General features: G+C 46.4%; 1 protein-coding gene across 3 annotated transcripts in view; it reads left to right on the plus strand.

Moving 5' to 3' along the window:
• kiaa1549la (KIAA1549-like a) overlaps window positions 1–11,520 on the plus strand; it is a 41,892-nt gene extending 30,372 nt beyond the window's left edge. For 2 of the 3 annotated variants that reach the window (XM_057052282.1, XM_057052284.1), the window contains 12 exons: window positions 1,309–1,502; window positions 2,459–2,604; window positions 3,989–4,113; window positions 4,285–4,505; window positions 4,890–5,022; window positions 5,541–5,782; window positions 5,870–6,038; window positions 6,574–6,671; window positions 7,364–7,509; window positions 7,581–7,735; window positions 7,831–7,886; window positions 7,953–11,520. In XM_057052282.1, coding sequence (XP_056908262.1) covers window positions 1,309–1,502; window positions 2,459–2,604; window positions 3,989–4,113; window positions 4,285–4,505; window positions 4,890–5,022; window positions 5,541–5,782; window positions 5,870–6,038; window positions 6,574–6,671; window positions 7,364–7,509; window positions 7,581–7,735; window positions 7,831–7,860 — 1,659 coding nt within the window. In that variant the 3' untranslated portion in view covers window positions 7,861–7,886; window positions 7,953–11,520. The remainder of the gene's footprint in view (window positions 1–1,308; window positions 1,503–2,458; window positions 2,605–3,988; window positions 4,114–4,284; window positions 4,506–4,889; window positions 5,023–5,540; window positions 5,783–5,869; window positions 6,039–6,573; window positions 6,672–7,363; window positions 7,510–7,580; window positions 7,736–7,830; window positions 7,887–7,952) is intronic. The other variant, XM_057052283.1, reaches the window with a different exon arrangement.
• Window positions 11,521–12,285: the final 765 nt, after the last annotated feature.

Raw genomic sequence — 12,285 nt, forward strand, 5'->3', positions numbered from 1 at the left:
ACCTATAGATTACATACTGGCACGACCTTCCCTTGGGTACGCACATGATCAGATACAAATGTGAATAGCACAAGGCCTCAAACACTTTAACATTATGGCAGCACAACTGTTGTTATACCTCATTTCAGCAGGTAGTGTGAATGTAAAGACATGCGTTCAACAGTATATCCCACTTTTTTCTCCTGTGTACTGACACTTGGCCCTCCGTGGCCCTGCGTATTGGTGCTAGCCAATAAAACACTCGGGTATGCTGATGACTTATTAATGAGACTAGTTGCCCATGCTAGTTACCCTTGCGTGCACTCAGACTTTAGCATGCATCATCAAACAACTAAGGCATCCCATTTTAGAGCTGCCAAAAATAAAAGTTCATCTTTTTAAAAAAAAAAATGTCCGTTAAATCAGTGGTGCGACAGATATCTTTTTGCTGAGTTGAACTCTTTGCAGCTTCAGCCAGGATTGTGATCAAAATATCACACTGTTGATGATATCAGCTTTGAAAGGATCAAGTTGTTTATTATGAATGATATTCACTCTGAGGTATGGAAGTGTGGAGTTATGTAACATTAAATGCAATGGCACTGTCCTTAATTAGAAACTGTCACGGTGAAATATTAAACAGTTAGAAAGTGGGGAAAGATCTTCTGCACTATCACACTGCTGAAAATATTCATAAGTCAACTTGTCTTGTAAACTATTTTAATTGGGGAAGGAGCCAGGACTTCTACCGGTACGTATTTCTATTCCATTTTTAAAACCACTGAGGGTATTAAATGTAAATCCAATGCTTTTAAATCCCACGAAGGTCGCAGTAATTTAGTCCAAACAGCCCAACGTGCAGGTGCGTGTTCTCAAAAATATCCGCTGAATTCCTTCCCTTTTCGGTACTGCTTCATTCTCTGCTGGCTAAGGGCCACTTATCCACACCACTGTGTCTGAACAGGAGTCGTCTCTACTCGGGGTCACTGGGAGGACTGGAATGTATCCCAGCAAAGTGTTTTTTCTTTTTTGTTCCACATTATTCTGCATCAGAGTCTGTACAATACATGTGCGTCAGTGTGCATTTGGCATCTGCTGAAAATGGCTTCTTGTTTTAAGGGACATCAATCCAGTTAGGAAATAACAGATATCAAAACTAGCCCTGGCCATCAAAACTGTATTTGTTAAAGAACAACATCAACGACTACTACAACACCTGGTTAAAAAATTCCTTACTGGACTGATCGTCCAGTTGGTGCCATTGCTAAACTCTACTGGTTGTAATTTCACTAAGGGCACATTTTTGTGGCTTCTTTCCCTGCCTGGCAGCCTGTCCAGGGATTTGATTATGCCAAGAAACACATGGGCAGAACTGGCAGTGAGACCGCCTCTGTCACCAAGGAGACGCTAGCACTGGGCCTGCCGGTACGGGATGCTCTGATGTCACTGTCGTTGGACAAAAAGGTCCACCAGGATGTCACCTCCAACAAGAGACCCCCATCGGCTGACATACATAAAGGAGGGTAAGACAGCGACTTACATTCTTCTTGGTTTTTCTTGGCATCAGATAGGTTTTATGACATTGTCCTGATGATGACTCCAACATCACTATGTTGGCCCCAGCCAGGCTTGGACCAGCTGGTCCCAAATGTGGCTGCACATTTGTTACCTGGCACCAAAAACAGGAGAGCACATTAGTCCAGTTTTGGCATCATGAACTTGCCCCGATCTACCTGACTGACCTGCTCCATCGTTGCCCCCCTCTTGGGCCCTCAGGTTGGCAGATCAAGTCTCAGAGGAAGCGAAGAGGGGACCTCACTTTGTCAGTTCTTATGTAATCAGCCCCCTACACATCAGGCAGACTGACTCACTTCCTGTTTTTAAAAGCATCTTAAAACATTTCTTTTCTTTGGGTTTGGATTTGGTTGCAACGTTTTTGGATGCTAGGAAGAGGATGAAAAAATCTCTTCCTTTAATTCGTTGAAATAGAAGAAAATCTACTGTGATTTGATCAGCTTTTGGCTACCGCCCAGGATGTTGTGCACGCACACGCGTGTGTTTACTTGGACAAGGTGTTAGCCTCGCCTGTGGCTGTTGGCTGTCCACTGTTGCTGATCCCTGCTTCTCACACCACCTACAGACATGCCTGTCAACTCCTGTAGCTGCTGTAGCTTAGGTAGACAGGTGTGTGTTTGTGTGTGTGTGTGTGTGTGTGTGTGTGTGTGTTTGTTAACGAGGAAGCTCCAGGTGACCGTAACGCAACGTTAAATCCTTCTGAGAAGCAGCACAACTCAAACTGTTGCCTGACTGACACATTTATGGTGAAGGTTCCGACCCGGCGTGCTCATCGTGCACGTGTCTGATGTTATTTATTTAGTTATTTCAGTTTGTGTTCACTGGGAAGCAGCGTCCTCTATGTGCACGTTCTCAAGGCCCTGCCTCCTCTCCTTGTCTGTCTCTGTTGCCATGGATACTACAGGCGGTTACCAAATGAGGAGGACGGGTCGATGTCGAGTCATGGCTCCGGGAAGCTGAACACTGGCAAGAGCTCCTCCGCCCGGAGGACAACGATGAGCAACAGCAGCAAGACGGGCAAAGAGGAGCTCCATAAGAAGAGCGCCAATGGTGAGCATTCGTTGGGGCCCAACGGTGAGCGTTGGGGCCCCACCGAAGGACAACCTGACCTTGCCCATTGTGATAACGCTGGCTCCATTAATGTTGGCAAATACTCAATTATATCCTCGTGTCCATTGTTCAAAGAGTGGACCAAGGGAGAGACTTGTGTCCCTGAGGGGCCCTCGCTCCTGAGGTACACAGGAAGAACACGCTGAGTCTCCCTTAATGGTGAAAAAGAACGTCATCATAGATAAATATTTGAATGCGTTGGGGGCCGGGGCCTTTTCTGAATGGAGGACAGGACTACAGATGAAATGATGATTTCCCCTAGTCCAAGCTTTACGTCCCTTCTCTCCATCATTGTGAGGGACGTGCTGCCCCGGTGTCCTTGATCCTTTATGGTGGTCGTCTCCATCGGGGCAGCACCCCCTCAGGGGTGTCTCTGTGCTTGTCCTTTGGACCGCCGGCCTTTAAAAGGCCTGTGTGTTGCGGGGCGCACAGGGTGCTCAGGCAGTTTGAGCTTTTCTGTCCCTGTTGCCGAGGCTGGTGTCCATCCAGAGACACACTTCCTGTAGCACAGATGGATTTTAATGCTCCTAGTTGCAGAGCCTGAGGTTATAATATCTAAAATAGAATATTGACACAAAACTGTGACCAACGGTGAATAAAATAAGAGCTTCTGTGTCTGTTCTGTGTTTAAATCATCTCTACAACAGTCCAGAAAAACGGATCTACTGGTTTGTAAGTGTAGATTGCATCAGAAATGAAGCAGTAAAGTAGTTTTCAGCCACCAAATGAAATAACATAATAAAGTTATTACACCGCAGGTTATGTAGCAACACCATAAATGTTCAACAGAGCAAGAGAGCAACAATCAGTGAAATCAGCATCTAACCGGATCACCAGCCTCTGTGACAGGAGACCCCACCAGCCTCTGACCAGCCTGCCGTGTTTTCATGGGATGCAACGGCACACACTGGGCTGCTGCTCCTAAAACACGTTACGCACCACGGAGCGTGTAACGTGCCGTCTCTTACAACACATATTGAATTTGATAATCACCCCACATACTGGGAGAGAACATTTACACCATTTATGTGAAATGGAAAATATGGGGTTAGCAGTCTAGCTACAATTATATCACTGTGGCTACAATGAGCTAGCTTGCTCTCTAGGCTCTGCACACAGCTTTATGCAGGATCCAGGTTCAAAATAACGACGTTCCTTCATTCGATGGGCCGAGCCACTTCACTTTTCACCTATTTCCTCTATCTTAAATATTATTATAAATGTAGATTTGCACAGGTGTAAATAAGTGGATTTTCTTGCTTTGCTCTGCCTGCAACATCGTCAACATGTATTCGATGACAGTATTTTTTCCCCTTTTCCTCAGACCCGTACGAGGACCATTCGGGATCTCTGCGTCTCATCACCATCAAACCCATGACCGCGCAACCGACCTACTCCTACCCATCATCGTCGTCCCACAGCCAAGACTCCGTAGTCGTCAACGGAGATGTAAGTCAGCAGTGTGGGACTCCTAATGTGATAATGGGAAAGCTGCTCCCAATCAGGCTTAGTGGTGCGGGGAGATAAGAAAAAGAGAACTCCTACCCAAAGTTTTAAGAAAAAACAGATGATGTCACTACGATCGGGAATGTTGGGATCATGTGACTGAAATCTTGACAGGCAAATCACGGGGGTCTGAAACAGAAGTCCGACATCGAGCACTACAGAAACAAACTGCGGCAAAAAGCTCGCAGGAAAGGCTACGGAGACGCTTCCCTGTCCGAGAGCGGCAGCCATGGTTACAGTCACCGCGAAACCCGACTCAGCCGGCACGACGGCTCGGTCAAAGAGCCGATGACTGCCGAGGAGAAAAGGGCGTCGTTTGCAGGATGTCACAAGAGGTAATAAAAAGGTGGAAAAGAGCCACCCATCATTTTAACACGGGAGACAGAATTCCAATGGTTTCTGAACCAAATATCACCTGATGGGACGCCCCAGGTGACCGACAGGCCACCAAACACAGGTTTAACGCCTGTCCAGAGGAACCACATCCTTAAATATAGCATATAGCTGGAGTGAGCTCTAAGAGATTAGCTTAACAGCCACATAGCCTGTAAAGCTCTACATCGGTAACGAGGTGCTTCCGAGCCTAATTGACCTGGTGGTGGTGGCACCATAATTGCTGTATGTAAATCTTGATAGCATCTTGTCCATTTTGGTTGGTTAAATCTCCTTCGGTGCCGTTGTGTCAGGACTACTGAACATATCCCACTGCTACACTGCAGGTACTCCCACCCCAGGGAGCCCACCTACTGGAGCCGCCAGTCCCTGAGCAGCCCGAGCCCCGTGGAGACGGAGATGGACATGTTGGTGTTGAGGGAAAGATCCAGGAGGGGCATCCACAACAATGGTTACGATGTGAGTAGCGAGTATGTGACGGTGATCCAAAGCTTTAGGTCTCTGTCAAACTAGTAGGGAATAACATCACGGTGGAAGGTTTATCACCCCCATCCCTCCGTTAGCTGGCTAGGCCTGCTCCAGGAAGCACCTTTGAATTTGTACCATACCCAGAGATGGGGAAAGGAAGGCCAACGTGATCAGAGGAAAGACTTTGTCTATTTGGATCCCAGGAAGAGATGGAGAAAGAAAGAAAGCAAATGTCTGCTGACAGAAGTAGCAGCAGCTTCCATCCTGAATATCACCCACTGTGAATGTGATTATAGCCTCTTGGATTCAGGCGGGAGCCTTGGTAACAGTTGGGAGCTTTGAATAAACCGGAATCTGTGAAGCAGCCCCGGGAGAACAGTTTGTGTCCGCCTGATTTACGGATCGGAGCGCTGGTCTCCTCCAGAGATGCAGCCCGAACACGCGTTGGTTGCACGTCTGTTGGCTCCTGCGAACTCTTTGCCCTCCTCATTGAAAATGCTGCTCTTCAGGGTGAACCGGAACCGTTCGAGGAGACCAACGTGGACCATCTGATAACCTCTCTGGGCTTTGGAGGCGGATCAACTGGCACGGGCAACAGCAGCCTGGGGGTGAAGGCTCACTGCGGCTCCGACTCCTCCACACTCAGCTCTCAGCCGTCCATCGATGAGGTCCGCCAGCAGATGCACGTGTTGCTAGGCAACGCCTTCAGCCTGGCTCCTCCGGACCATGACCCGCCTTCTCCTCCCAACAAGTAAACTTCTTTATTTATGTGGATTGTTGTTACTAAATCCAACGGCGGCGGTTTTTTGGGAACTGTTTGCACGTCTTCGCTCCTCAGCAGCCACCACCAGCACCACCGCCACGCCCACAGGGGCTACAACCCCTCCCACACCAGCCACTACAGCGACGGAGTGACCAGCGCCCCCGGGACCATCAACCACCCCTGTGGAGGCAGGCAGAGGAGCGCAGGCTACGATGACATGCACCAGTGTAGCCTGCCCAAACCAGTAAGTACAAATGAACGTTTCATTAGCTGAGGATAAAAGAGCAAAACCTCTCGTAACTATGACAACCATCTGAGACCCGGCTCCAATAACAACGGAACACTTTCTGTTTAAGCTCTCAAACCCTAACCCTAACCCTAATCCATCAGTATTTAAATTCAGAAGAGGTTGAAGCTTCCTGTTCAGTTAAGGGGAAATTAAGGGGGAAAGTTAAGGGGGAAAGCTAAGGGGAAATAAATCCATAATTCCGAGCGACTGTTTCTCCACCTTTTATCCGTGTGAAACCGTTTTAGGCAAGTTGAGTAACACGGCAACAGACGACCTGCTGCTACGTTTAGGAAATTTACATTCCACTGTTGGAAAAGATGCAAAACGGGAACATTTTGCACATTTTTTTTGCATATTTTAACTTTTTCCTCGACATTTCCACTCGTGCTTGAAATCTCCCTCCTCGTTGTTTCCTTAAACGCCTCCGTCGATGACACTCTCTGATTACAGCTCCATTATTTTATTGTTTTACCGTCTGTGACTTTTGCAGGGTTTCCGCTTTACCCAACTTCCTGATATGGGAATCGGTTCCCCCCCACCTCTGATCCCTTCTAGACCAGGACCACCACTTGGGACTTCGCTACGACGGTATTACAAAAGCTACACGTACACACATCTGTATGTACGTGTATATGATGGAGGGATGGATGGATGGATGGATGGATGGATGGATGGGTGGATGGATGGATGGATGGATGGATGGGTGGGTGGATGGATGGTGGATGGATGGATGATGGATGGATGGATGGATGGATGGATGGATGGATGGGGGATGGATGGATGGTGGGTGGATGGATGGATGGATGGATGGATGGGTGGGTGGATGGATGGGTGGATGGGTGGATGGATGGATGGATGGGGGATGGATGGATGGATGGATGGATGGGTGGATGGGTGGGTGGATGGATGGATGGGTGGATGGATGGGTGGGTGGATGGGTGGATGGATGGGTGGATGGATGGATGGGTGGGTGGATGGGTGGATGGATGGATGGATGGGTGGATGGATGGATGGATGGATGGATGGATGGGTGGATGGATGGATGGATGACTGACATACGAGCACGTTGGCTCTCCTGCTGCGACCTGCTGAGACCTTAGAGCCTTTCACGGGTGGCGAATCAACTTTATGCTCGTTAAATTGGTCATTTATTGACTAATGAAGTCTCCTATGGGTTTATATTTGAACCCTAAACCTTCTTCAGGCTGCAGATGTTTCAGGGTCCACAGGTCGAGTCCTTCATTGCTGTTCCCATCACATGTGTGTGTCCCTGCTCGCAGCTCCAACCCCGACGTCAGTTATAAACCCCGCGGCTCAGAGGCGGCCGAACTGCCCCCGCAGCAGCTCAATGGCGCCCCCTTCCTGCCATTGTCCAGGACTCCCTTTCCTGCAGTGACCATCGACCAGTCCATCAGCACCTACTCAGGTACGGCAGCGTCCTCAGGATGGACCCAGGAGGCGTCCACAGATCCGTCACTTCATGTCTACGTCTTCCAGGAAACCCAATAACAGCTGTCTACGCCATATCCGCCAACCGTCCTGGGTACTCGGACTACTTCATCATGTCTCCGCCGTCCTCGTACCGGAGCCCGTCCTGGATGTCCTACCCGCCTGAGCCAGAAGATCTCCCCCGGCAGTGGAGCGACCCCCCGGTGAGACGCGCCCCAGATGTGGACGCAGGATTCACTGTTTATTTAGAGGTCGGACCCGTGTGGTTCCGCTAACTCTTCTTCTCTTCCTCCTGCAGAACTCGTGCCATCTCGAGACCATCTGCTGAAGGCCTCGCTGCCCAGCAACGGCCCAGTACGTCACCACTGTGGTTGTAGTTCATCTAACCCACTATTTAATCGTGCATGTGCTCTCTTCCAGGTGTCCTGACCCTCGAAGCGCCCAATACTCCAAAGCTTTGCCCCTTCCCCTCATTCCAGCTCCTATCTTCTGGCGCTGGTTCTCCCACCAGGCTCCTTTTCCTGCTCCAGTCCCTTGTTGCCATTTAAGCCCCTCCCACCGCCGGGCCTAACCGGGGCACACGGGGTAGAACAGGGACTCCCTGGTCCAGCACCTGTTCGCGGTGCCCAGCTCTGTTTTATGAGTGCAGTCGTGCTACAGCCAAGACTTGTCTCGGCCCCCTCCGACCGGTCTGGACCGGAACATCCTCGCCTTTCCCTCAAGGTCCACTATGAAGCCAGAAAAGTGAAAAGAAACTGAATTCTTTGGTTTGTTTGTTTGTTTTTGAGAGGTCCAAATCAAATGTAAACACCAAACAACCTGTTAATATGCGTGTTCTAAACCTCAGCGGCTCCAGAAGATCCGAGAAAAAAAAGGGGACTCTTTTGTCTCGATTTACGTTGTTTTTTTGGGGGTGTTTTCGTGGGCTTTTGCGTTTCATTGATTACTGTCGAGGGAGTATTGTACAAAAAAAAAAAAAAAGAATAAACGGCGAGTCTTTTAAAGAAGAACTCAGCAACTTAGGTGTCGTCATGCTGGCATTGCTGTACCTTTGGAGATGTTGTTTCATTTCTACCCTTTGTTCGCTCCAGCTGTGAAAACAAAAGTCTTAGCGTTTTGTCTAACATCAGATATCTATTTTTTCGTATGCTAACCACGGGACACACCTGCGACAACGGGCGGACTCTTGCTAATATATGTTTTTGTAGCTTTGCAGACTTAAAAAAAAACTTTATGAAATGATGACATGGGTTCATTCTTCAAATTCAGTTTTACTTAGATCCACGCGAACGCGCCGGTATTCCGAAAAAAGGGAGAAGCTGAATATTTGGTTTCTGAACCGTGTCGAGGCAACGCGGAGCCATATATGTTACAGTCAAATGTATTTCTGTATATATCAGATGATTTAAAGAAGAGATTTATGCAAGTGCTGGGGAGGGATATCGCGCGATGTCATTTTCACCCCTTTTTTCTCTCCTTTAGCATAACAGGTGTTTCTTTAATTCAAAATAGCCCTTAAATTAGATTATATGACATTATATCATTTCATTGGGAGGAGTATATACAGTGTACAGTATGTTTAAATTTGCCACTATAGCCATATCATTCAATATAATGCAATGGTTCCATAAACAAATTTCACGGTTATATTCTGTCAGCACTCTGTATATATGTCTTATTGTTTTATTTAAAAGGAAATAATGGAGAATATAGCCATGTTTAAACTTCACAAAATGGACCTCTAATATATACGATCCAAATTATCCCAAAAAAAACAAACGACAGAAGACAAAGTAACACGAGAGGTGGGTTTATAAATTAAAATGTATTGATGTATACATTAAAAGATACTAAGAATAAGGTGAAAACGGCGCATGAAGACTTTTGTAAGACAAAAAATGTCCACGTTCAACACACAACCAGAACACCACAACAATCTTTGAAATGGTTTTTAAAGTAAAAAAAAACATTGGATACAAGTAGTATTTTAGTAATAAAACACAGACAACAGGAGTCAAAATACCTTTGACTCCAATTTAAAGCCATTTCTGATACCGCATCATTTTTAATCCTTTTTAATCAAACAAATCCTCATAATTCAATGCAGTAATTCAGTCACACACGTTTCACCAGGTCTGATGGTGACCAACACTCCCGGTGTGAGTCGAGACACGGAAAACCTAAACACAAGTGACCAAACAGGAAGTAAACGCTATTAACATGATATAGTGGCGCTTTTAAGGCAAAAACCACAAACAATGAACTGACTGAAGTGCCCAAAGGCGACGCTGAGGAAAAACATGAACACAACCGTTGCTGGTGATTATGGGGTGTATCGCTGTCACCATCGTTGCCGTCGCCACGGCAGGTCACACTGGGACTATTTTCTGTCCAAGGAGCCATTTTAAGAAAGAAACTCGATGCTATGCTATGACAGGATGTGCAATGTTGACAGGTGGTGCTGAAGGGTTGTTGTTTTTTTATGATCGAGAATTCAATTTATCACTATATGTTTTTCTTTTAAACATTTCGACTATGTTGTCATGCTATGACATCATGCTATGGCATCACGCTATGACATCATGCTATGGTATCACGTTATGACATCATGCTATCGCGTCACGCTATGGCATCACGTTATGACATCATGCTATGGCGTCATGTTATGACATCACACTATGACGTCACGCTATGACATCATGCTATGGTATCATGCTATGACATCATGCTATGGCGTCACGCTATGGCATCACGTTATGACATCATGCTATGGCGTCACGCTATGGCATCACGTTATGACATCATGCTATGGCGTCATGTTATGACATCACGCTATGACATCATGCTATGGCGTCATGTTGGCCCTGATGATGTGACGCTGTTGTGATGCGGATGTCAATGAGGCCATGATGACGCTGGCGATGGATGCTGTTGGGTGTAGATATGCAGAAAACATTTTGGTGAATTTAAATTAAAAAAACTTCATCTACAGTTCTTGAAGTATGTTTATGTCTCGTTCTTCAGTTTCAGCACTGTGAATCTGGATAGTCCTATCAATCAAATAGGAGTCGATGAGCCCTCTTTTGCTACTAAACTGCCTCTGTTGAATTCAGATTTCAGTTAAAATTGTATTTCTGATGTGTCAAAGCAGTGCTGCCTTTGACTGAGCCTCAGCACAGTTCCATGTTGCAGGGGCTCAGCCTTTTATGGGACTGATGACACCTGAAAATGAAGCTTTATTTCTCTGGTCTTCAATGGACCTGCCCTGCCCAGCAGGGAAGCTAGCAGCGTTAGCATCTGACAAACCACCAGCAGCAAACATGGAGGTGGTGGAAGTGGCACAAAATAATCAGACACAACTTTGACCTCAACGATTATGGAGTTTGGAACAAAACCCCAAGAACTTTCCTGCCCCCCCACCCTCGATAACTTCACAGATGGAAGTTAAAACTCACATTACAGGGCGGCGCTCCGAGAGAGCTGCTTAACAGCCCGGCAATCCCAAGAAGTGGTAGATACCGAACCTGTGGAGGCCGCGGAGTGAAATTTAAATGTTAAATGGTACAGTTAACTATTAACTGTAACTCTAAATGTTTTATCTGAATATTTAAGGGAAAAGTTAACTGTACTCAGAACTCAGAATCTTAGAATTTCATTAAAAAGTGAAATGAAAATATTAAATGTTAGAGGTGACTGATATCTGTAAGTCTAAATGTTAAATGAAGAGCTTTGGGGAAAATGTTGACAGTACTAAGAAGTTAGAAGGAAATAATATCTGGCTGGATAATTATAAGTGGCACCAGCGTCCCCTGCTGGCCCAGTGGAGGAGTGCAAAAAGCTTCCAGCACCTGGTATTCCCAGGTGTCTCCCATCCAAGGACTAACCAGGCCCGACCCTGCCATGATGACGCTGGCGATGGATGCTGTTGGGTGGAGATTTGCAGAAAACATTTTGGTGAATTTAAATTAAAAAAAGTTCATTTACAGTTCTTGAAGTATGTTTATGTCTCGTTCTTCAGTTTCGGCACTGTGAATCTGGATTCCTCACATAAATGTAAAAGTGATGAAGGAATGATCTGACAGGAGGGGGTTCTGAGGGAACACTGACACATGTTCTACCTCAACACCATTAGTCAGAACTAGATCTAGGGTGTGGTTGAAGCTACTGGATGAGTTGGTTGGTTTATCTGCTGGAGGAAACCAACTGACTCAAGTAATGAGATGAAGCCATTTCTAAAGCTGTCATTTATAACGTCTACATGGATGTTAAAGTCTCCAATAATAGTGACTTTATCTGTTCTGAGGACCAAGTCAGATAAGAGGTCAGAGAACTCAGACAGGAACTGTGAATGTGGCCCAGAGGGGGCCGATATACAACTACAAAAAAAGTGGCTTTTCTGTCCTCCAGCCCCTGTGGTCATTAATGATGTTGCTGTGAATGCATCACTTATGTTAGCAATGACGGTGACGTAGCACCTGCTAATGCTAGTGTTCTATGAAGGAACAGGCTTTTGAGATATGAGAAGCTCCTGCTGGACTTCTGTTGTCAGTGATACACGTATTTAGAACAAATGGGCTTTCTTCATGTGTGTGAACACATCAGGGCTCTTTTATGACCTGCTTTTTTAAGTCTCTTAATAGCTTTTCCCAATAATGACAAGTCCATGAGGGGAGCACTCAGAAGTGAAGGAGGCCGCCCTCATCATTTCATGCACATTTGAATGGAAATCTGATGGTGTCGCTGGATCATTCAT

Source organism: Takifugu flavidus, chromosome 13, assembly GCF_003711565.1.
Source record: "Takifugu flavidus isolate HTHZ2018 chromosome 13, ASM371156v2, whole genome shotgun sequence".
Lineage (NCBI taxonomy): Eukaryota > Metazoa > Chordata > Actinopteri > Tetraodontiformes > Tetraodontidae > Takifugu > Takifugu flavidus.